At 40.3% G+C, this 23,045-nt stretch overlaps 1 protein-coding gene across 4 annotated transcripts in view; it reads left to right on the top strand.

Annotated features, from left to right (window-relative positions):
* Window positions 1–23,045, top strand: part of LOC126337850 (uncharacterized) — a 152,543-nt gene that overhangs the window by 125,837 nt on the left and 3,661 nt on the right. For all 4 annotated transcript variants that reach the window (XM_050001503.1, XM_050001505.1, XM_050001506.1 and 1 more), the window contains exons 14-16: window positions 3,056–3,190; window positions 13,433–13,629; window positions 19,320–19,461. In XM_050001503.1, the coding sequence (XP_049857460.1) occupies window positions 3,056–3,190; window positions 13,433–13,629; window positions 19,320–19,461 (474 nt within the window). The remainder of the gene's footprint in view (window positions 1–3,055; window positions 3,191–13,432; window positions 13,630–19,319; window positions 19,462–23,045) is intronic.

Genomic DNA, 23,045 nt, shown 5'->3' with positions numbered 1-23,045 from the left:
TAAAAAAAATAAGTCACTTATTGTTATCAGAAGCTCATTACAACTCACGAACAAACAGTTGTACTCTGATGAGGTGCTGACAACATAGGAACTGCTGCCCAACTTTATTGTATGCCTGCAAGTTACAAAAATAACATTAAAATGTTATGAGCCAAACTGTGTAATATAATAGCTTCTGTTAAAGAATAAATCATTAACAAACAATAGGGTGTTAAATGCAATCTCTAAGCTTCCAGTCAGAGCTCCATTGGGCCATCTGGTAAAGCAATCATATGTAAAACATTTGAATTAAAAACAGTCTTGGTTGCAATTTGTTCTTTTATTAACAATGCATTTTGCCTTCATGGAGTATCTTCAGATTATGTTAAACTTTTCCTTTTACATCATTTTAAAAACAAGAAATTGTGCTAGACTGAAGCATTCATTGAATCAGATAAATCTGCAAGGCCCTAACCCTTTTAGACCATTTTAAAAACCATAACATGGCTCTGTTCTAGAATGAAGCATGCACTGAATCAGATAAAGCTACAGACCACAGAGACCTTCCATCTAGCACAGAGACACTTTATGGTTTTTAAAATGTTGTAAAAGGAAAATTTTAAGGTAATCTGATGTGTCCTATGAAGGCGGAACGAGTTGTTAAGTGAAAGAATACATTGCAACCGGGGCTGTTTTCAGTTCAAGGACCTGTAATATATGTGTGAGGGATAGTATAAAGCTTTAGTTGTCACCTTAAAAAATAAAGTATTTAAATTTTTGTTTGTCTGCAATTCTGAGACACAAAGAAATGCTTGCATCACAGCATGTTGACGGAGAATCGAAAACAGAATGGTGCGACCTATTGATAAAATGGAGATGAGCTGCATCATTTTGTTCTGGCATCTGTGCTGCTGTACTGAGGAATGAAGATTTCAGTGTGTACCATGACTGCTGTCATCAAAGAAATACAATATTAATTATGTAATGCAGTTATAAATAAGTTAGCCTCAGGATGCATGGATGGATTTTAATTTTTTTATTGCTTGGTCAGTTTTCAGAGTACCAGCCTCATCTTCAGATACACCTTGTAATTTACATGTAATTTATGTCAGGTATTATTTTTTCAGGATCATAGCTGGCTGTCATCACCGATCAACAATACTTGCAAGACCAGCATCCACAATGCCTTGTTAAAATTTCACCTCAGCAGTTGGCAGCATGTACTGGTGATGTTGCAAATGCAGGCCTTGCACATATTACTGGTTGGTGATGACAGCTACTTGTGTTACCAAATAGCAATTAGGTAATATTGATTAAATGTGTATTATAAGATGCAAATGAAGATAGGGCTGGTAATTCTGAAATCAATTATGCAATAAAGAAATGAGAAACCATCCTTGCAACTGGATACTAATTTATTTATAGAAGGTTCATTCAATAAATAACCAGAAGAGTTGTATAAAAAATACCAAACTTCAACAAAGTGTGTGTTTCTTAGCTATTTTTTGGTGGTGTGCAAGATCTATCGTCAGATGGGGTTGGGATGAATGCCTCATGAATGGGATGCTGGGGATCAGTGAAACAAGGTGGCAGCACCCCTGCAATTTTGCACCTTGTGGAGCAGGAGAGTGTCATTAGATTTCTGTTAGCTGAAGGATTGAAATCAGGTAAAATTTGCTGTCACATGGCACTCCAATATGGTGAAAGTTGTCTGAGTTGAACATAAATTTATGAGTGGGCAGATAATTTCAAACGGAGTGTTAAAGATTCGTCAAGCCTAGGATGATCTGTCTGTACAGTCATGAAGAAACACATAGCGAGAGTTGATGAGTTATTGGAAAACAGGTGTATTACAGTGAATGATATTTCAGCAGCAATGGACATTAGTCTTAGATCAGCCCACCACATTGTTCATGACATACTGACTATCTTGAAAGTTTGTGTGAAGCAGGTTTCAAAACATTTGACATCAGGAATGAAAGAAAAGCATATAGATGTGCACAGGGAGCTTTCTAAACACTACAAGGCTAAAGAAAAGGCATTTATTCACTGTATTATAATGGGAGATTAAAGTGGGGTGCATATTTACAAACTTGAATGAAAGCGGACTTCAGTGGAGTGACGACATTCTTCATCTCCAAAACTCAAAAAGGTGTGAACCGAAAGAATTGCTGGTAAGGTCATGTTGACTCTGTTTTGAGACCATAAGGGAGTAAGTCGTGAACACTACATGTCAAGAGGTCAAAATGTGAACAGTGTGACATATGTAAAACTTATGTGTAAAAATTTAAGACCAGGAATTTTGAGGAAGCATAGTGGACTTGTGTCCAGTAGTCTCCTGTTATTGCATGACAATGCAAGACTACACACTACTAGAATCACATGAGAGACCATCACGACCTGACATCCATCTTCTTGTCACATCCCTCATATTCCTCAGATCTGGTACCTTCACATTATCACATTTTTAACTCCTGGAAAGAAGGTCTTAGTGGATCGAGGTTAACTGATGATGAGGAAGTCCAGTCAGCCATGCATAACTCGTTGCACCACGCCCCCAAGAATTCTCTGCATTTGGAATTGACAAGCTTGTCCAATGCTGGCATAAGTGCATAGAACTTAAGGGGATGATACTGAAAAATTTATGTGTTGTATCCATTCTTGTAATAGAATCTGTAAAAAAAATCAATTTTTATTGAATAACCCTTGTAATTATGAATCATCACATGGCTGCATTGTTACTACCCTCTGTAATGGAAAGTCAGAATCAATTATGTAATCTTATTTTTTGAGGTGATAATTAAAACTTTATGACTACCTCTTGTACAGTTACCAAAGCCCTACATCTCCCAACATCTGCGAATGATGAAAAGGATTTGATTGTTCTGACATTTTAGGCAGTGTTCCCTGTAATATGTGTGAATTCAGCTTACTCTTACTATATGCACAGGGGGAATATTTCCTGCATTACTTTCCTGGAAATAAAAAATTATACCACATTTGTGTAAAAAATAAAATCACTTTTTCAGATTCAAAATATTACTCTAATAATGCATAAAAATTACTTTACTTACAGGCCATAGAAGAAATGGGCTTCGCTGCAATTAACAAAATTTTTCTGATGTATGATGAACCTTGGTGGTCAGCTGATACAAGGGGATTCCAGATGATTTGGTCTAAAACAAATGAAATGAAGCCATCAAAAGAACAGGTAGACAAAGTGTTAACTTGTAAACAACAAGGTGTTACAAAATAAAACTCTTATGTTAAATTACAGAAAAATATTGAAAGTTGTCCAGCTTTTAATATTTGAAGCTTGAGGTGTAAATACAACAGGTTACAGTGACAATCTATTAATGTGCACAATATTACTCTTTGGTTTAATGCCACATGTTGTGTTTATTTAATTCATCTTGCAAAAGAGTACATTTTTTCCTTAATGGTATAATAAGAGTGAATACAGGATAAACTTTGAAATTCACAACCACAATAAAGAAGTAAAAATAGTTTTCATGCAAATTTTGCATCGTTGTCTATTGTCCAGAATGAAGTTCTATATTCAGTGAAAAAGTCCGTAAAGGGTTACCGGCAGATACCAAGCAAGAAATTCAAAATCCCAAGCTGTGCAGACTGTATAATGTTCATCTTCAGTGCTAAATGAATGTTTAATGTTGGTGGAAGAGAAATGTTCCATGTGTAAAAATCAGAGTGACATGAAGTTCCCACAAGGTATTACAGTGTGAAGAAGATTCTTCAAAATTGATGTTTTTTGTACCACACTCTGCATGTAAGATTTTCGGCTGTTCTTATTTGTTGAAATATGCCTGGCTTGGCTTACCCTGGTATACTGTAACTATGGCTCCATTCTCAACTCTGAAATAAACTAGTTAACTTTGTTTGGCAACAGGATAGTGCATCACCTCACTAGCATAGCTTTGTATAGGATTAATTAAATGAAATGATCTCTAACTGTTGGATTAGAGTCAGTGGACCATAGCCTACATATCTACCTTCTCAAACACTTTTCAGTTGATTATCTGGGGTTTATAAAGAGGTGTATTTATTTTCCTCCTCTGTTAGCTGAGCTGGCCTACTTGAATTGAGAAATAAGACTGAAGATTTTCTATCCTGCTCTACATAGTTAGAACATAGTTTATGATCATTTGCACTGCAGTAACACAGAGACCAGTGGAACAAACAGGCAGTTCCTGAAGTCAATGACAACAAAGTTCACAAGTGAACAGCTAACCAAAAACAGGTCCAGAGTGTAGCAAAGTTGTCTTAAGCATGTACAACTGTCCAAGGAGTAATCTGAATCAAAAACATAATACAAGCGAGGTAAAAACCCTAATGATCTGTGGCATTACTTAAGGCTTCAATTAACTAGTAAGAGACCAACTGCCAAGCCAGGGCTGTAGTATTTGCCAGCCTTCTCATGTCAGTGGATGAGCCCATATAATATTTCTGTGACTGTTGTAGTACAACTCGCAGGATCAAGCTGTGGCCAGAGAATGAAGCTCAAGCATCTCTGACAAGTGCTCCATATTGGTACTCAGGCTAGGCAAGGAATCTAAATCACTGTCAGATACTAAATGGCTCCCCCTTTAATTTGCACACAGGCTCACAAATAACTGGTCTCTGCTGATTTCATCAAGGAAGGGAAGAGAGAGGTGCCAGAACATCTGTCAAATGCTCGCACAATAGTTTCCTGGCATGGTCAACTGCCAACCATGTCTGTGGGAGTCCCGGGTGATCAATGGGTTCTGGAGCCTAGCTTGATCCTGCCAGCAGGGGAAAGGGTGCTGGCTGTGGTGGAGATAGGGCCAATGGTTTGGCCTCCATGAACACTGCAATCTGAAAATGCTCACACTCTGTTGATTGTGTGTTGAGTGGATTGCAGATATTAACGGGAGCTGATTGTGGCTTAGGAATTGGATGTGTTTCACTTTTCATTGGCATTTAACAAGAGGGCAGAAGTTGTTAACAATAGCAGGAAGGCTTGTCCCAGGTGTCACTGCATAGATCAGTGGCTGCAGGAAAGGGGAAGTAGTACATCTCATGAGTACATCTCATGTCACTACCTTGTGCATCTGCATTTTTAAGTTCCTGACCATCCACTTGGCTTCTGAACTGGACATAGGACAGAGAGGGACAGTTGACAGGTGCTCAATGCTGTTGTGCTTACAAAAATCCTGAAATTCTAATGTTGTGAACTGAGAGCCATTGTCAGAGACTGGAGTGGGAGGTACTCCTTTATTGTACATATTATGGACAGGACATGGATATTAGCTGCTGTGGTAGTCGTAGCCATCCATGCTGCATATGGAAAGTTAGAGTGGGCATCAACAACTAAGAAGTCTGTGGATAAAAAGTTCTTGGTAAACTCATTGCATTAAATTCAAATAAAGCATTAACCATAAACAAGGAACCTCTGGGTCCAGCAGTGTTCACTGCACTGTCATCAACTTGCCCACAAGGAACTTGATCAAGTCACCTCTTTGATGCTGAGTAAAAGTCTGGATTTAGCTCTAACTTCACAGATTCAGAGATTATCAGTGGAGTGGAGCAAGCAGTCCGGCATCTTCCTCAGGAAACACCAGATGGCATTAGGCTTTCTACTAGCCAGATTTTAGCAGCAACCAAGCCACCAAAATCTGGCATTAACAGGGAGGAGGGATAAGAACTTAAATTGTTGGTGAAAGATGAATTAGTTGTCTTACCAGCTGACAAGGGAGTCGTGCAATTATCTTCACTTCAATGCGACAGATTATCATAACAAAGTGTGCATGTTATTGGAGGATTGAATTTCCTGGATTCTTAAATGAGATTTCAGGTAGGCTCTGAGTGGGATGGCAGGAAAGCCATTAAAGAATTCTGGCTTTTCAAACTTCAAGAATCTGAAGCCAAGAGCACCTAGGCCTCCCATGTTATACACACACCAAAAAAAGTTTTGCATCAGCTCAGTTCTGAGAGTTCCAGAACCTGCACTGAACATTGGAATAGAGATCAACATAAACATAATTTATGCCCTTTTTACTGCTCATGAAAACCACACATTGCATGTTGTCCCACCATACAGTGAAACCTTCAGTTGTGGTGGTCCAGATTGCTATACACACCGTTACCTCTCATACCCAGTAGCACGACCTCTTGCATTGATGCATGCCTGTGCTTGTCATGTCATACTATCCTCAAGTTCACCAAGGCACTGTTGGTCCAGATTGTCCCACTCCTCAATGGCAATTTGGTGTAGATTGCTCAACAGGGTTCATGTCCGGAGAACATGCCGGCCACTCTAGTTGAGCGGTGTCATTATCTTGAAGACAGTCATTGACAAGATGCGCATGATGGGGGTGCGAATTGTCATCCATGAAGACAAATGCCTCGCCAATATCCTGCCGATATGGTTGCACTATTGGGCAGAGGATGGCATTCACGTGTTGTACATCTGTTATGGTGCCTTCCATGACCACCAGCGGCAAACATCGGCTCCACATAATGTCGCCCTAAACAAGCAGGGAACCTCCACCTTGCTGCACTCACTGGATGGTGTGGATGAGGCGTTCAGCCTGACCAGGTTGCCTCCAAGCACGCCTCCGATGATTGTCTCGTTGAAGGCATATGCGACACTCATCAGTGAAGAGAACATGATGCCAATCCTGAGCAGTCCATTCAGCATGTTGTTGGGCCCATCTGTACTGCACTGCAGGGTGTCATGGCTACAAATATGGACCTCATTGTGGACAATGGGAGTGAAGTTGTGCATCATGCACCCTATTGTGCACAGTTTGAGTCATAACACAAATCATGTGGCTGCACAAAAAGCATTATTCAACATGGTGGCATTCCTGTCGGGATTCCTCTGAGCCATAATCCACTGCAGTAATAACTCTTGGGCGGCTTGAGGGATGCGTGTCATCAACAGTTTCAGTCTCTCTGTATCTCCTCCATGTCTGAACAACATGGCTTTGGTTCACTCTGAGATGCCTGGACACTTCTTGAGAGCCCTTCCTGGCACAAAGTAACAATGCAGATGCAATTGAACCATGGTATTGACTGTCTAAGCTTGGTTAAACTACAGGCAACATGAGCTGTGTACCTCCTTCCTGGTGGAATGACTGGAACTGATCGGCTGTCAGACCCCCTCCATCTAATAGACGCTGCTCATACATGGTTGTTTATTTCTTTGGGCAAGTTTAGTGACATCTCTGAACAATCAAAGGGACTGTGTCTGTGATATAATATCCACAGTCAATGTCTATTTTCAGGAGTTCTGGGAACTGGGGTGATGGAAAACTTTTTATGATGTTGTATAATCTGCCTGAAATGCACCAAGATGCATACTACTTAGACTGATCATGAGTGCTACATATAAGGTAACGAAGTATTTATCTAAATTACCACCTATTTTATCTAAATTATTGGCACTTATATTCAGCCACTGCAGGCTGCAATTAAAAATTCTCAAATGAAATTTTGGTCAGACTCGATGTAGTCTTCCTGTTTATGAAAGAACCAGGAGAAAAAAACAGTAAGACTGATGGCCACTCATTTCTCTCCTAAACTCTTAAAATTGTTCTGACATACCCTTATGACCATGTGTTTTTTGTACAGTAAAATTATTATTGAATGACTGATGACACAGCCATGGTTTGTAACTGTCACTGGCCATAGCTAATTTTGTCATGGTGGGTTTCAGAAAATGAGCTCCCCTCCATCCGTCCTGCTTCTTCAGATATGTTTAATTTGGGTGAGGTTCTGCAGTAGTTCATTGACCATATGAACTGTATGCATCCAAACAAGATTAATCGCAGAGATGGAGATGGATGGAAAGTTGCCTTTCTTAGATGTGTTATTGAAATGAAAAATAGATGGATGACTTGATCACTCTGTGAATTGAAAGCCAATGCATACAGGCCTGTATGTCAAGGGGTGAAGCTTTCACCATCCAGCTCAGAAGAGAGTTTATGCTGAACATTCTAATTCGTAGTACCAGGATTGTTTCACTCAAGAAGCACATACAAGGAGCAAGCACCTCTGAGATGAATCATCTGATGATGGAGTTCAGGAGGCTTGGGTATTTACTCCATGATATTAAGTTAATGCTGTTGAGAAAACCAAGATCAGATGTCATTTATCAAAGCCAGGAGACCAACACCCTTCCATTCTGCAATGCAATAACTGAAAGATAGGTAGAATCGTAAACAGGCAAGGAATCAAATTGGTGTTTTGGCTGCCAAAAAAAATTAAGAAAATGTTGTGGCATGTAACAAATAATCTCAGCCTGAGTGTGCTGCGAATTTATAATATTCCTTGCAAATATGGCTGTAGTTACATCATCAGTCTATATGGACTGTTGCTGATTGCTATGTTGAACATCAGTGTCACCTGAAGAACAGGAATTTTAAAAAATCGGTGGTGGCTGAGCTTAGCCTGTTAAATACACACAAATTATTTATGAACATATGAGAATTCTGCCCCACACTTTGAATTATTGGGTCTTTGTGGCTAGAGAAGCAATCAAAATTAAACTCTGTGATAAAAACTTCAGTATAGACAGTGGTTATATACACTACTGGCCACTGAAATTGCTACACCAAGAAGAAACGCAGATGATAAACGGGTATTCGTTGGACAATACTAGAACTGACATGCGATTACATTTTCTCGCAATTTGGGTGCATAGATCCTGAGAAATCAGTACCCAAAACAACCACCTCTGGCCGTAATAACGGCCTTGATATGTCTGGGCATTCAGTCAACCAGAGCTTGGATGGTGTGTACAGGTACAGCTGCTCATGCAGCTTCAACACGATACCACAGTTCATCAAGAGTAGTGACTGGTGTATTGTAATGAGCCAGTTGCTTGGCCACCATTGACCAGACATTTTCAATTGCTGAGAGATCTGGAGAATGTGCTAGTCAGGGCAACAGTCGAACATTTTCTGTATCGAGAAAGGCCTGTACAGGACCTGCAGCATGCAGCCATGCATTATCCTGCTGAAATGTAGGGTTTCGCAGGGATTGAATGAAGGGTAGAGCCACGGGTTGTAACTCATCTGGAATGTAACATCCACTGTTCAAAGTGCCGCCAATGCGGACAAGAGCTGACCAAGACGTGTAACCGATGGCACCCCATACCGTCACACCGGGTGATACACCAGTATGGCGATGGCGAATACACGCTTCCAATGTGTGTTCACCACGTTATCGCGAAATACAGATATGATGATCATGATGCTGTAAACAGAACCTGGATTCATCCGAAAAAATGACGTTTTGCCATTCGCACACCCAGGTTCGTCATTGAGTACACCATCGTAGGCGCTCCTGTCTGTGATGCAGCATCAAGGGTAACCGCAGCCATGGTCTCTGAGCTGATAGTCCATGCTTCTGCAAACATCGTCGAACTGTTCGTGCAGATGGTTATTGTCTTGCAAACATCCCCATCTGTTGACTCAGGGATCGAGATGTGGCTGCATGATCCATTACAGCCATGCGGATAAGATGCCTGTCATCTAAACTGCTAGTGATACGAGGCTATTGGGATCCAGCATGGTGTTCCATATCACCCTCCTGAACCCACCGATTCCATATTCTGCTAACAGTCACTGTATCTCGACCAACGCGAGCAGCAATGTTGCGATGCGATAAACAGCAATCGCGATAGGCTACAATCTGACCTTTATCAAAGTCAGAAACGTGATGGTACGCATTTATCCTCCTTACACGAGGCATCACAACAACGTTTCACCAGACAACGCCAGTCAACTGCTGTTTGTGTATGAGCAATTGGTTGGAAACTTTCCTCATGTCAGCATGTTGTAGGCATCGCCACCAGTGCCAACCTTGTGTGAATGCTCTGAAAAGTTAATCATTTGCATATCACAGCATCTTCTTCCTGTCAGTTAAATTTCGCATCTGTAGCACATCATCTTCGTGGTGTAGCAATTTTAATGGCCAGTAGTGTACTTAGCAATGCATGAAGGCTAGCAGTTGATAAAGAAACAGCATAAAGGAAGACTTTTCATAGCTCACTGCCTGATGCAAGTGATGGCACTGGAAGTTCATTCTGGACAGAGTATGCAAAGAACTTCAATATGCGGATGCATGGGAGGAACTACCAGCGTGTGTGGACATTATGGGCACCACGTCAGTACCATTTCTGTCATGTCACCATGATGAAATCCAGCCAATTAGATGCCATCCTATGGGCTTAAAAGTGGGAAACCTCTTCAGTTTCTCAGCAGTCAGATGAAGCCCATGATGGTGATGGTGTTGGTAGTCATCGGAAGCTTGGGATTTTATCCAAATTTGACACAGCAAATTTATTGAGAACTTTTTACCCAGCAATCACATTGCTCCATGGAAAGCTCCAGTGAAATCAACTTGCCCTCTTTGCCAGGTGTGGTCAGGGCATGGCAAAGGGCTGAAATGCTATGCTGGAGGTGATTGATTCTGGGTGCAGGTCTACCAGTTCTGGATGGTGAGTTGTATGGCAGTATCAACACCAGCCCATTAAACATGGTACTGTGCTATTGCCTTTATTCTGCACATACCCCATTGTGCAGTGTGGAGAAGCTTCAGTGTGCAGATGCAGAGCATGGGAGGAACTACCACCTGCATTCAAAATCATCCCTAGGTAACAAAAAGACACACTGTGACATTAAGCCTGTGCTGTAATGAAAAATAGGTGCACCATACCAGATTGATGTCCTTAAGCAGATGCTCTAGGCAACTTTGCCATACAACAGATAACACCCTGCAGAGTATTGGATCATGGCCCATTCCTGCTGCTGCTTCATGTGCCATAGACAGGAGTTTGTTGAGAGTGTGTCGCTGACTTGTGTCCGAGGCAAAACACAACACTTCATGCCTATTAAATTCTGCATCTGGATCTCAAGGCAAGCAAAAAAGTGCATCAGAATTTGAGTGCCATGTGGTGGACTGCTAATAAGTCTCATAGGTATAATTACTCAGGAAAAATGTCCACCATTACAGCCGCTGCATTTTTCTATCATGAATTGTTCTATCATGAAGTTCAGAACGGGGATGGAATAGCAAACCGAGGGGCTGGTGGCCAGTGATCAAGTGGAACTTAGAACCACAGAGATATATGTAAAACTTCTTGACACTTTATGATAATGAATGCCTCTTTCTCTGTTTGTGAACAATTCCACTGTGCCACATTTAATGTTGTAGATGCAAATACAATGGGTTGTTCCATGGCATTAACATATCTGTGGTACACCATGGCACCAATGACACAATCTGATGCATCAATGGCAAGCATTAAGGGTTTGCCAGCATGGAACATTGCAAAACAATGGACCGACCTAAGCCACTTTCTAAGTTGCAAGGAAGGGTTCTGGTACACCCCTGATTATATTAATTTAACAACATTTTTATTAAATTGATTAACCATCTAAGGGCACCGGCAAGATAGTGTGCAGTAAACTGATGGCCATTGTTGTTGTCACATGTTGGCTGAAGCAGACACTTGCCAGCTGCCCTGGTTTGTGGCAGGCAAAACAGATGATGTAATAGAAAGAGCAGTGACACAATTGATGCAATGGTGAACAACTGGACATGATTTGACAGCACTAACTTTTCTGGGCCACCTTCGAAATGGCAAGGGGGAAGCAGTTGATGAGCCTCTGCTTGCAACACCGAGGGTGAAGGATCAATGGCGAGGGCAGGGGATCAGTGATTTCTGCGTCAACTACTGAATCCCATGTTACTGGACTACCAGATGAAATAGTACTTTGTAAATTGTGATCATAGACCACAACTGTGATTACTATTACTACTAACAATGTTGACACCAGAAGTATCATGAACATAGTTTGTGGAGATGCAGTTTATTTGAGAGCTTTAGTAATTTTAAGCTCATAGCTCAGGATTGGATCAGACAGTTCTAAGGCCTTCACAATAGCTTCTCAACCAGAAGAAAGATGTATGATGCCATGGAGTAATGAGTCCACATACAATGCATCATGCTGTTTACAGGAGAAATCACACTTACGTGCTAAGTCTCGCAAGTCAGCAGCCCGTGCTATGTATGTTTGCTTATGGTGCACAACACATTGGTTAAATATGAGCCTAGGGACAGTTATGTGGGGTTGTGGATGGTAATAGTCTCTCAGCACACCACAAACATCAGAAAATTTCAAACTAATGGGTTCTGAGAGTAGATGTAGTTGTTACACCACTTCATTCAAATGATAACTAGACACAGTAAGAGCACTCTCTGACACTCTGTGTCATTTATCTGACTTGCCTTGAAGTGAAGAACAATGAGATAAAACACATGTCTCAACTCTCATTTACCTCATCAAAGTAAGCTTATAGCAGAGGGGTAAGCAAGGAAACAACAGCTGCTGACTGTTACTGGTTTTGCAGCACTTTTAACAGCAATTTCTGCTGTTGCTGTCGTAATTACCACTGCAGTTTCTGCTACTACTGTTGCTTCTGCTGGAATTCCCGCTGTTTATCTTGCTGTTGCAGTAGTGTTTGCTGCTGGAATCCCTATTGCTTCTTGTGCTGTTGCTGTTGCTGCTGTAACTGCTGCAGCCTAACTTTTGATACACAGAATCCATGCTGCATGAGAATGACAACATGGTGAGAAAGTTATCATTGCTACTTTTCTGTTCTCTTTGGTGTAGGTAGAACACAGTTTATGATCGCTCACACTGATGGTAACATAGAAACAAACAGGCTGTTCCTGAGGTCAAGGATGGTGGAGTTCACGAAATGAACATCTAACCAGAAACAAGCTGGGAGAGTAGTAAAGCCACCTGAAGCCTATATAATAGCTCAGGGAGCAATGCATATCAAGAAATGTAATACAGGCAAGGTCAAAACTCTACTTATCAATGGCGATTATGTGAGGCATTAATGAACTAGTGAGAGACTGACTGGTGAGTTGAGGCCATGGTATTTACCAGCACACTTGCATCAGTGGATGAGCCCAGGCAATATGTCAGCTGATGTGGTGGTGCCTCTCGCAGGAGGAAGTTGTGGCCAGGAAGTCCGAGTATCTCTAACTTGCCCTCCATATCGGTACTCAGGCTGGTCATCCCATCTAAATCATAGTTGAATACTAAAGAAGCAATTGCTGCTTCATTCACTTTGGACATACCAATTATGGCGCCACTTGACAAATTTTGCTGTCACAGGACACTTATAGTTCAGACTGTTTTTTTATCATCTATCATTTACCAATGCAAATCAAAGTTAACAAATACTACAAAGCTTTCAAACCCTGATAGTCTTTCTGAAACAACCAATACAATAAATGTAACTTTATTTTAGTGTAAATATCTAAGGGAGAAAATGGTTGTCTCTGGTCAAAATGTAAAGTAGTATGATGAAACTAAAACACATTGTAGACTTGTATAAAGTATTGGTGATTCAGAGCATAACAATAATCATTTTTTTGTAATTTGTTTAGGAATTCTCTTGGACCCGAGATGTAACAGGATTTGATGTTGTTCTTACACAAAGAGCAGTTCTACTTGGATGGGTAGGAGGTAATGGTGCCATACTTGTTGAAGATTTACCAGAGAAATTGGTGGGAGAACACTGCACACAACTGTTACAGAAGTTCACCAAAAGGAATGATATTCCATTGCCCAGAGCAGTTTACAGGTATTTGAAATTATTAAGTTTCATTTTCTAGTCCCGGAAATAGCTGCATTTACTAGAAAATTGTGGCTTTATTCACTGAAAATATAAAAGAAAAGTACATATGAACATTGCCAAAAATGAAAAATTTTAAGCTTTCAAAATTTTCCATCTAATCCTCAACTACAACTAAATATGTACTTTGCAGGCCGCCATAGGGTGCATGGCAGAGGGTCCCTTGTTCTACAACATAATGCAGTGGTTTTTTTTCAACACTCATAACAGACAGCCCAATGCTGGAGACACTTCCCCAGCATTTTGGGTGTAACAAAACCCAGAGAACAGCAACAGGGAGCGGTAGCTACAATGCTGTTTAAGCACTGTTCTGAAGGCACTAAACTGATCAGCTTGCACTCCCTGAATGCAGTAGATACAGCAGGGCCACCCTGTTATCGCCACTACATCGCATCTGGCTTCCAGCTGGTGAGCTCATACGAATGGGCACTTGACAAAACCACTTTCAGGGAGGGGTTTGTAATTGGAAGGCCCATTGCTGGACTTCCTTGTCTGGGACAGAGCAGATGATAACATCATGAACCTGCCATCCGCACACAATTCTTTTGATATGCTCTGACAAAATGGCACTTGTGACTAAGGCCGTGAAGGGTCACAGCCTAGGCACAATAAGACTGATGGGGCTGCTCTTGCATTGATGGATTCAACCATAGCTGCCACAAAATGCATGTGGTAGTGACAGTAGGAAGACAACAATGAACATACATTATCAAAAAACAACAAGGAAGGTTCCTGAAATGGGGCCAACTGCCACAACACCTGATATGAAACAGGAGAAATCCATGACAGAAACATTGCACGACATACTTCTGCATCCTTAGCAGGTGTGGAAATGTTGCTGTAGGCAGTGTTTGTATGCTCCCAATCTTCTGCTGCATCATCAAACTGTGGGAATGGAAGAGGAAAAAGTCAGAGATGAAGGATTAGAGTCCCATGCAGGTAAAGCCTGTTGCATGACCATGATGAGATCCTTCTGCTGCTGCACCAGTGTTTGAAGCAGAGAATCCATGTCACAACCAGATGGAAAAAGCACAACAAAAAACACACAAAGATATGACCTTACGAATTGCCAATATAAAGGGTGTCCCACTCAAATCTCCCTGATTTCAAGGACCCAGGAGAGAAAAACCACAGTATATACAACAATGAAAAATGCACCACATTGTAGAGCGTCTCAAAGAATTTATATTCCCATGTCAGAAGCGCCAAGTATCGTCACCAGAGTGCAGCATGGTCGCACGAAGTGAAAATGGCGACTACACAGCAGCACATGCAAGCAGTAGTGTGCTTTGCAGAAACAAAATCGCCGATTACTGTGCAAAGAAATTATCGTTGTGTTTATGAATGTGATCCACCTGACGTGAAAACAATGAAGGGATGGTATAGGACGTTTCTGGCAATAGGAATTGTTCTGAAACATTCTGGCAGTGCACGTTACAGAGTTTCAGAAGAGACAGTGGAAGACATCAGACAAACATTTCTCAAAAGCCGACGTAAGTCAGTTCATCAAACATGTGGGCAATTTGGTGTACCTCAAGCAACATTGCATCATGTAATTCACCAGCATCTTTGTATGTGTGCTTACAAAGTGCAAATTCTGCAACATCTGACACTGAACAACAAGTTACACTGACAACAATTTGCTGTGGATATGCTGCAGCATAGGATGACAGCCTCCTGGAAAGATGTTTATTTTCAGATGAGGCAACCTTTCATTGATCAGGAATGGTTAATAGGCATAATGTTCGGATGTGGGGTTTTCAAAATCCATACGTTGTCATTGAACATGTTCACGATAGCCCTAAACTATAAGTCTGGTGTGGGCTAATGCACAACAGGATTGTTGGACCGTTCTTCTTTGCTGAACAAACAGTGAATGAGTCAGTATATCTGGAAATGTTGGAGGAGTTTGTGTACTCTCAGATACAGACTTGCAACCCAACATCATTTTTCAACAAGATAGAGCTCTGCCGCATTGGTCAACAGCTGTTCACAAGTTTCTGGATAGGAAATTTCCCAATCATTGGATCAGATGTGGAGGACCCATTGCCTGGCCACCACGTTCATCCAGCTTTACGCTCCTTCAATTCTTCATGTAGGGATTCGTAAAGGACCGTGTGTATGCGACCAAGGTGGACGATATTCCTACATTGTGACATCGTGTCACTAATGCAATTGCAATAATAACGGAGAAAATGTTATAAAGAACTTGGAAAGAAATTGAATATATACTCAATATTCTTCGTGCTACAAATGGTTCACATGTAGAGGTGTATTGATGATGAATAAATAAATCCTTTGAGATGCTCTATAATGTGGTATATTTTTCTTTGTCATATCTACTGCGTGGTTGTTTTTTTTTAAAAATCCTGTGTCTTTGAAATCAGGGAGGTTTCAGGGAGACACCTTGTATTCTAATCACAAGAACATACAGACAATGACGGATACAACACATTAAATGTAGAGATAACTTTTACAAGAACATTAATCTGGCTTGGATGGTGTCACATCACATCTCGTAAAGGAATGCAGAGAATGTGTATTAAAACCATTGACACACATGCTGAATGCTGTGATAGAAGAAGGTATATTTCCAGATTCACTGAAAGTAAGTAAAGTGAAGCCAGTATTTAAGAAAAGGAACAGGGATGAATTAGGAAATGACAAGCCAATATCATTGATCTCAACATTTGCTAAAATCTATGAAATGATAATAAAGAACAGAGTTGTAAGTTTTATAACAAAGTACAGTATACTGCATTCATGGTTTCAGAGAAGGGAAGTCAACAAAAGCAGCATCAACAGATATAATTGAGTACATTCTTAATTTACTTGACAGGCAACAAAAGACTTGTGGGACTTTTATGGACCTATCTAAGGCATTTAATTGTGTGAACCACTCAAAATTAATGATGAAATTATATCAGTATGGAATTAGAGGAAAATCCTATGACATACTTAAATCACACATTACAAATAGGAAACAATGCACAGAAATCATACATACTAGTGGGGGAAATATAACGAACTACAGATCAGAATTGCAAACAGTTAAACATGGTGTGCTGCAAGGGTCAGTGCTTCAGCCAATATTATTTATACTCTACGTAAATGACTTCCCTAGCTATATAAATCAGAAACTTATAATGTATGCTGATGACACAACAATCATTTGTACAGCTGACACAAAGGAGGAGCTTGAGAAGGATGCACTCCTGAATATCGAACATGCAAATAAATATTTAACACAAAACAACCTGTTTATGAATCAGTCTAAAACAATGAATGTAGTATGTCAGACCAAGCATAGTGAAAATTATAGTATAAATGGAAAGACTATTAAAGAAGTAACCAGCACAAACTTTCTAGGAACTATAATAGACAAACATTTGGCATGGGGGGAGCACATAGATGCACTGTGTAAAAAGATAAACTAACATCATGCATAAAACAGCTAAGACTGTGGATGATAATGTCCTCAAAACAATGTATTATTGACTTGTCTTCTCACAGTTGTCTTATTCAGTTCATATATGGGAAGCGCACAAGCTGGCTACTTAAAAAGAATATTCACAATTCGGAAAAGAGCAGTGAGATGCATTGCAAAAATACCACCAAGACAGACCTGTAGGCAAACTTTTGTACACTGTAATATTATGACAGTATATTCACTGTACATATACCAAAGCATAATGGCGGTAAGGTCAACCGATAAACACCTCCTAAATAAAGATGTACACAGGCACGGTACAAGAGGAAATGAAAATTACTGTATGATAAACAGAAATCTAAAACTGTCTATGACTGCCCAGGAAGAAGCATACAAAAGGTTTTTTAATAAACTCCCCAAAAATCATTAAAAAAGAAACAGACCTAAAATGTTTTAAAAATCAATTGAAACTATATCTCACAGAGAAATGTATATACAGTTTGAGTGAATAGTAAGATGATGTTACTGGTCCTTGGACAATCCTCGCTGGCTCAGACAGGTAGAGCGACAGCGACCGTGGACTGTAAATGCACGGTGCGGAATCATTGGCGACCACGTCATTGCTCCTCACTTCATTGCAGGGACCCAAACAGCTGCAACATACATCGCGTTTCTACAGAATGATCTGCCAACGTTGCTCGAAAATGTCCCACTGGAAACACGTCGACGTATGTGGTATCAGCATGATGGTGCACCTGCACATTCCGCAATTAACACTAGGCTGACCCTTGACAGGATGTTCGATGGGCGTTTCATAGGACGTGGAGGACGCATAAATTGGCCAGCCCGTTCTCCTGATCTTACACCTCTGGACTTCTTTCTGTGTGGTACGTTAAAGGACAATGTGTACCGTGATGTGCCTACAACCCCAGAGGATATGAATCAACGTATTGTGGCAGCCTGCGGTGACATTACACCAGATGCACTGTGGCGTGTACGACATTCGTTACGCCAGAGATTGCAATTGTGTGCAGCAAATGATGGCCACCACATTGAACATCTATTGGCCTGACATGTTGGGACACACTCTATTCCACTCCGTAATTGAAAATGGAAACCACTTGTGCACGTGTACCTCACCCCTCATGGTAATGTACATGTGTGTCAGTGAAAAACACCACTAAAAAGGTGTTAGCATGTGGATGTAATGTGCTGTTTCAGTCTCTTCTGTACCTAAGGTCTATCACCGCTCCCTTTCGATCCCTACGTAATTCGGTGCTCTTCGATACACACGATCGTACAGCGGAGGAGTGGTACTCAAGTGTCAACTTTAGGTTACAATACCTCTGGATGTAATAAACATTTTACAATGCAACAAACGGCACTGATTACGTATTTGTTTATATGTTCAGATGTGCTAACAAAACTAACGTGGTTCCATTTAAAAAAACGGAGGTTTGTGTTAAAAAACATACTTCTGTGCATTTTTTTATGGTTTGTATTAACCAAATACACTAGCCCCTCTCCTCACGTTCGGTCTGTGGAATTGATTCGTCAGTATTTGATGTGGTTTACGAAATATATCCAGTACTAATGTTAGATGACTCACCTGTATATAATGTGAAATATGTAATACCTTTGTATGCTTGTAGACTATTTTCGTTTAATTATTTGTTTCATTTATATATAATGAAATCAAGTTTGATGTTAATAGCCTATTGTATGACACACCCAATACTCTCAGTTGGATTTTCAGCTGGAGTCCATGGGCAAAGAATAAATAAATAATACAGCTAAATAAATTCTATGTGTAACATTAATAATGATGTGAAGAAAGTTATTTACACTGAGCAATGGATATGCACTTTGATATGGTATTGGTAACTGTAATGCAGCTTCCACAATTTGATACTTTGACTGAGCACACATGCTGAATAAACACACACACAACAGAGAGAGAAAAAGACTCTTGTTTGTTGTCATTTGTTGTTGCAGCCTACATGTGTTATGTTATCTCATATTTGTTGTGCCTTAAAATAAATGTATATTTTTTTCTTAAATTTGCACCTCACATCCATAATAATCTAGTGTGCTATTGTCTGCTGTTTATGTGAAAAAATATTGCTTTTGGATAGTTGCTATTAGTTTACAATACTGGTAAAATAATTTGTTGTTAACTGATGTTGATGGTCCCTTTTTGTTGTTGCAGGACACGATGGCATAACAACAAATATATTTGTGGTGGATACAGCAATACAACCAGTGCCTGTGATAAGTCTTCTTCTGGGCCTGCTCTTTTGTCAGAACCTGTTTATACTACTGAAGAAAACTGTAATAATTCATATGTGAAGGTAAGACAGCAATGAAAACAAGCAAGAATTGTTTCATCACAGAATTCCTCGCCTTCATAATTTTATGTACATTAACTCATATTGAGATTGTCTCATGGCCCAACTCAGAGAACAGAATTATCTTTCTAATGTAAGACCTGCCTTAAAAATAAAAATGTCCAAATATGTCACACATGCAAAGCACTTTATTGTTAGCACTAATAGAACATTACCATTCAAACATTCCATGACACAAACAATATGAAATACATAACAGTGAAAAAGTTCAAAATGTGGTGCTACAGAAGAATGCTGAAGATTAGTTGGGTAGATCACATAACTAATGAGGAGGTATTGAATGGGATTGGGGAGAAGAGAAGTTTGTGGCACAACTTGACTATAAGAAGGGATCGGTTGGTATGACATGTTCTGAGGCATCAAGGGATCACCAATTTAGTATTGGAGGGCAGTGTGGACGGTAAAAATCATAGAGGGAGACCAAGAGATGAATACACTAAGCAGATTCAGAAGGCTGTAGGTTGCAGTAGGTACTGGGAGATGAAGAAGCTTGCACAGAATAGAGTAGCATGGAGAGCTGCATCAAACCAATCTCAGGACTGAAGACCACAACAACAACAACAACAACAACAGGGTAAAGTTCACACTGATATACAGAGTACTAGTACATAAACATAGTAAGTAAATGAAAGTGCAAGTTCCAATATCATAGCAGAGACCACAGAGTATATCCGTAAGTCCATTTAAATATTTTCTTAATTATTTATGCAATTACATGGCTTGTTCCATTGTTACATATAGGAGGATGACCACTACACCTTTCTGTTTCATAGGAAACTCCAGGAAGGAATATCGACAATGTAGGAAGAGACATATTGCTACTTACTGTAAAGAAGACACGTCAAGTTGTAGACAGGCATAATTAAAAAATACTTACATAAAGCTTTCAGCCATAGTCTTCATCAGTAAAAGAGAGACACACACCATTCACACACACAAGGTAGAACACCTCACACACACACACACACACACACACACACACACACACACATATACACACAAAACCACCAACTCCATTCCAGCCCGAGATGCTGGAGTTGGCAATCAGAAATTTTACTATTCATACCACCAGTTTCTTCACATGGTCCATACATGTAAGTTTAGCTCAGAGTGTTTCTTGATGTACATAAGAATGAATCTCTTTTGCCAATATTTGTAATATTTAGCTCTTTCATTGTCGACTAAATCTTTAAATTCTGTTTGCACTTCACTTCATAGAAAATTTGCAGCACCCAACACTTATACAACTGCATCATATGTATTGGGAACTGTCATCCCTCTCTTTGTCATTCCCATTCAGTTTTAAAGGCTTGTTACAGTGGGTCACTAGACTGCCTTCTGTTGTGCAAACAGCCATTGTACCTGTGAATGTCCTTCATACCACGAACAAATAGCGAAGGGTAAACAGCACTGATACCATAATTCTGCCGAACTCAAGACAGTTGGGCCAACTGAAAAATAATACACCACATTACCCAATGAAATGTTGTGCAGTTCCAGGTACTTCTGAGAAATACCAAGCAAAGCTGAGGTAGACTGGGTGTTAGCCCACATAGAGGCTGCACACCCTGCACACATGAAGTGTGGCATGCCATGGACTGTCCTGCAGTGTACTGGTCAGTGAGTTCATTTCCTATTACTTTTGCTGGTCAGCATGAATACAACAGGAAGAAAAACATGTATGTGTTGTATTAATATTACTGAATTAGCTAAATGTTAGGTTACTAAATATTTTTCAACAAAAGATGAGATGGAACTGACAGATAATGAGCGGTGTCTAGTAGAGCCCACTATGCGGCCATGGTGTACCTGTTTTCAGCCATGAAAGCAGGATGAGGTCCTCCTTACTCATCTTCACATAGGCCACAGTCATCTGATGCATGGCTCTTGCTCCAGTGCAACAACCCTCCAACATGCTGTGGTAATGGCGTACAGATCACTGTGCTCCACATTTTACTGGACTATGTTTTATTTTTGGACCAGAGGGCTGTGGCAGATTTACCAGCTGATCTGCCCTCTATTTTAAGTGATGTTCAAATGAATGTGGTGAGACTTCTATGGTTTTGTGATTTGCCCAACATGTTACCAAAAATTTCATGGCGATGTTCTTAATGTGTTAACAGGGAAACTGGCTCACCCATGTTTTTTGTAAATGGCGAGCCAGTCACATGTCCCTGTGATTTCTTTTCTTTTTTATTTTTTTTAAATTTTTTTAGCTCCTGTGTCATTTTCCTTCTGTTTTCTTTCCATGTGTAGTACCTTTCACTATTTCTCCTTTGATTTATGGCATGTGATATGAAGTGACTGTGTGGATCAATGATGTGAGTGAGGTAGGAGTGATTGAATGAGACAGTGTTTTGGGCCTTTTAACCATATTTATTTCTTCTAACATTTGTGAGGACAATGATAACCTCTACATCTACATCTACATCTACATCCATACTCCGCAAGCCTCCTGACGGTGTGTGGCGGAGGGTACCCTGAGTACCTCTATCGGTTCTCCCTTCTATTCCAGTCTCGTATTGTACGTGGAAAGAAGGATTGTCGGTATGCTTCTGTGTGGGCTCTAATCTCTCTGATTTTATCCTCATGGTCTCTTCGCGAGATATACGTAGGAGGGAGCAATATACTGCTTGACTCTTCAGTGAAGGTATGTTCTCGAAACTTTAACAAATGCCCGTACCGAGCTACTGAGCGTCTCTCCTGCAGAGTCTTCCACTGGAGTTTATCTATCATCTGCGTAATGCTTTCGAAATTACTAAATGATCCTGTAACGAAGCGCGCTGCTCTCCGTTAGATCTTCTCTATCTCTTCTATCAGCCCTACCTGGTGCAGATCCCACACTGCTAAGCAGTATTCAAGCATTGGGCGAACAAGCGCACTGTAACCTACTTCCTTTGTTGTCGGATTGCACCTCCCCAGGATTCTTCCAATGAATCTCAGTCTGGCATCTGCTTTACCGACGATCAACTTTATATGATCATTCCATTTTAAATCACTCCTAATGAGTACTCCCAGATAATTTATGGAATTAATTGCTTCCAGTTGCTGACCTGCTATTTTGTAGCTAGATCATGTCCCTGTGATTTCTTTTCTTTTTTATTTTTTTTTAATTTTTTTTTTTAGCTCCTGTGTCATTTTCCTTCTGTTTTCGTTCCATGTGTAGTACCTTTCACTATTTCTCCTTTGATTTATGGCATGTGATATGAAGTGACTGTGTGGATCAATGATGTGAACACCCCTACACCTCAAAAACAACAACAACAAACAAACAGAAAGACGATGTTTCCTTTATGCAATTTAATTGCCTTAACAGCAGGCTCTAACCATGTTAGTATAAATCCCACTTCAATCCATCTTACTATTTTAGCTGCAGATGTATTAGATGTAACAACCTGACAGTTTGCATTGTTGAGGGGCATGGACCACTAAATTCCAAGCATGGTTGTTTTGGTCCCCTTAGAACAATGTTTAATCTCGTTTTCTACAAAGTGAGAGTGATCAGAACTGCAACCACTTCATAAGGG

The sequence above is a fragment of the Schistocerca gregaria genome, chromosome 1 (genome assembly GCF_023897955.1).
Source record: "Schistocerca gregaria isolate iqSchGreg1 chromosome 1, iqSchGreg1.2, whole genome shotgun sequence".
NCBI lineage: Eukaryota > Metazoa > Arthropoda > Insecta > Orthoptera > Acrididae > Schistocerca > Schistocerca gregaria.
This window is presented reverse-complemented; position numbering and strand designations above follow the sequence as displayed.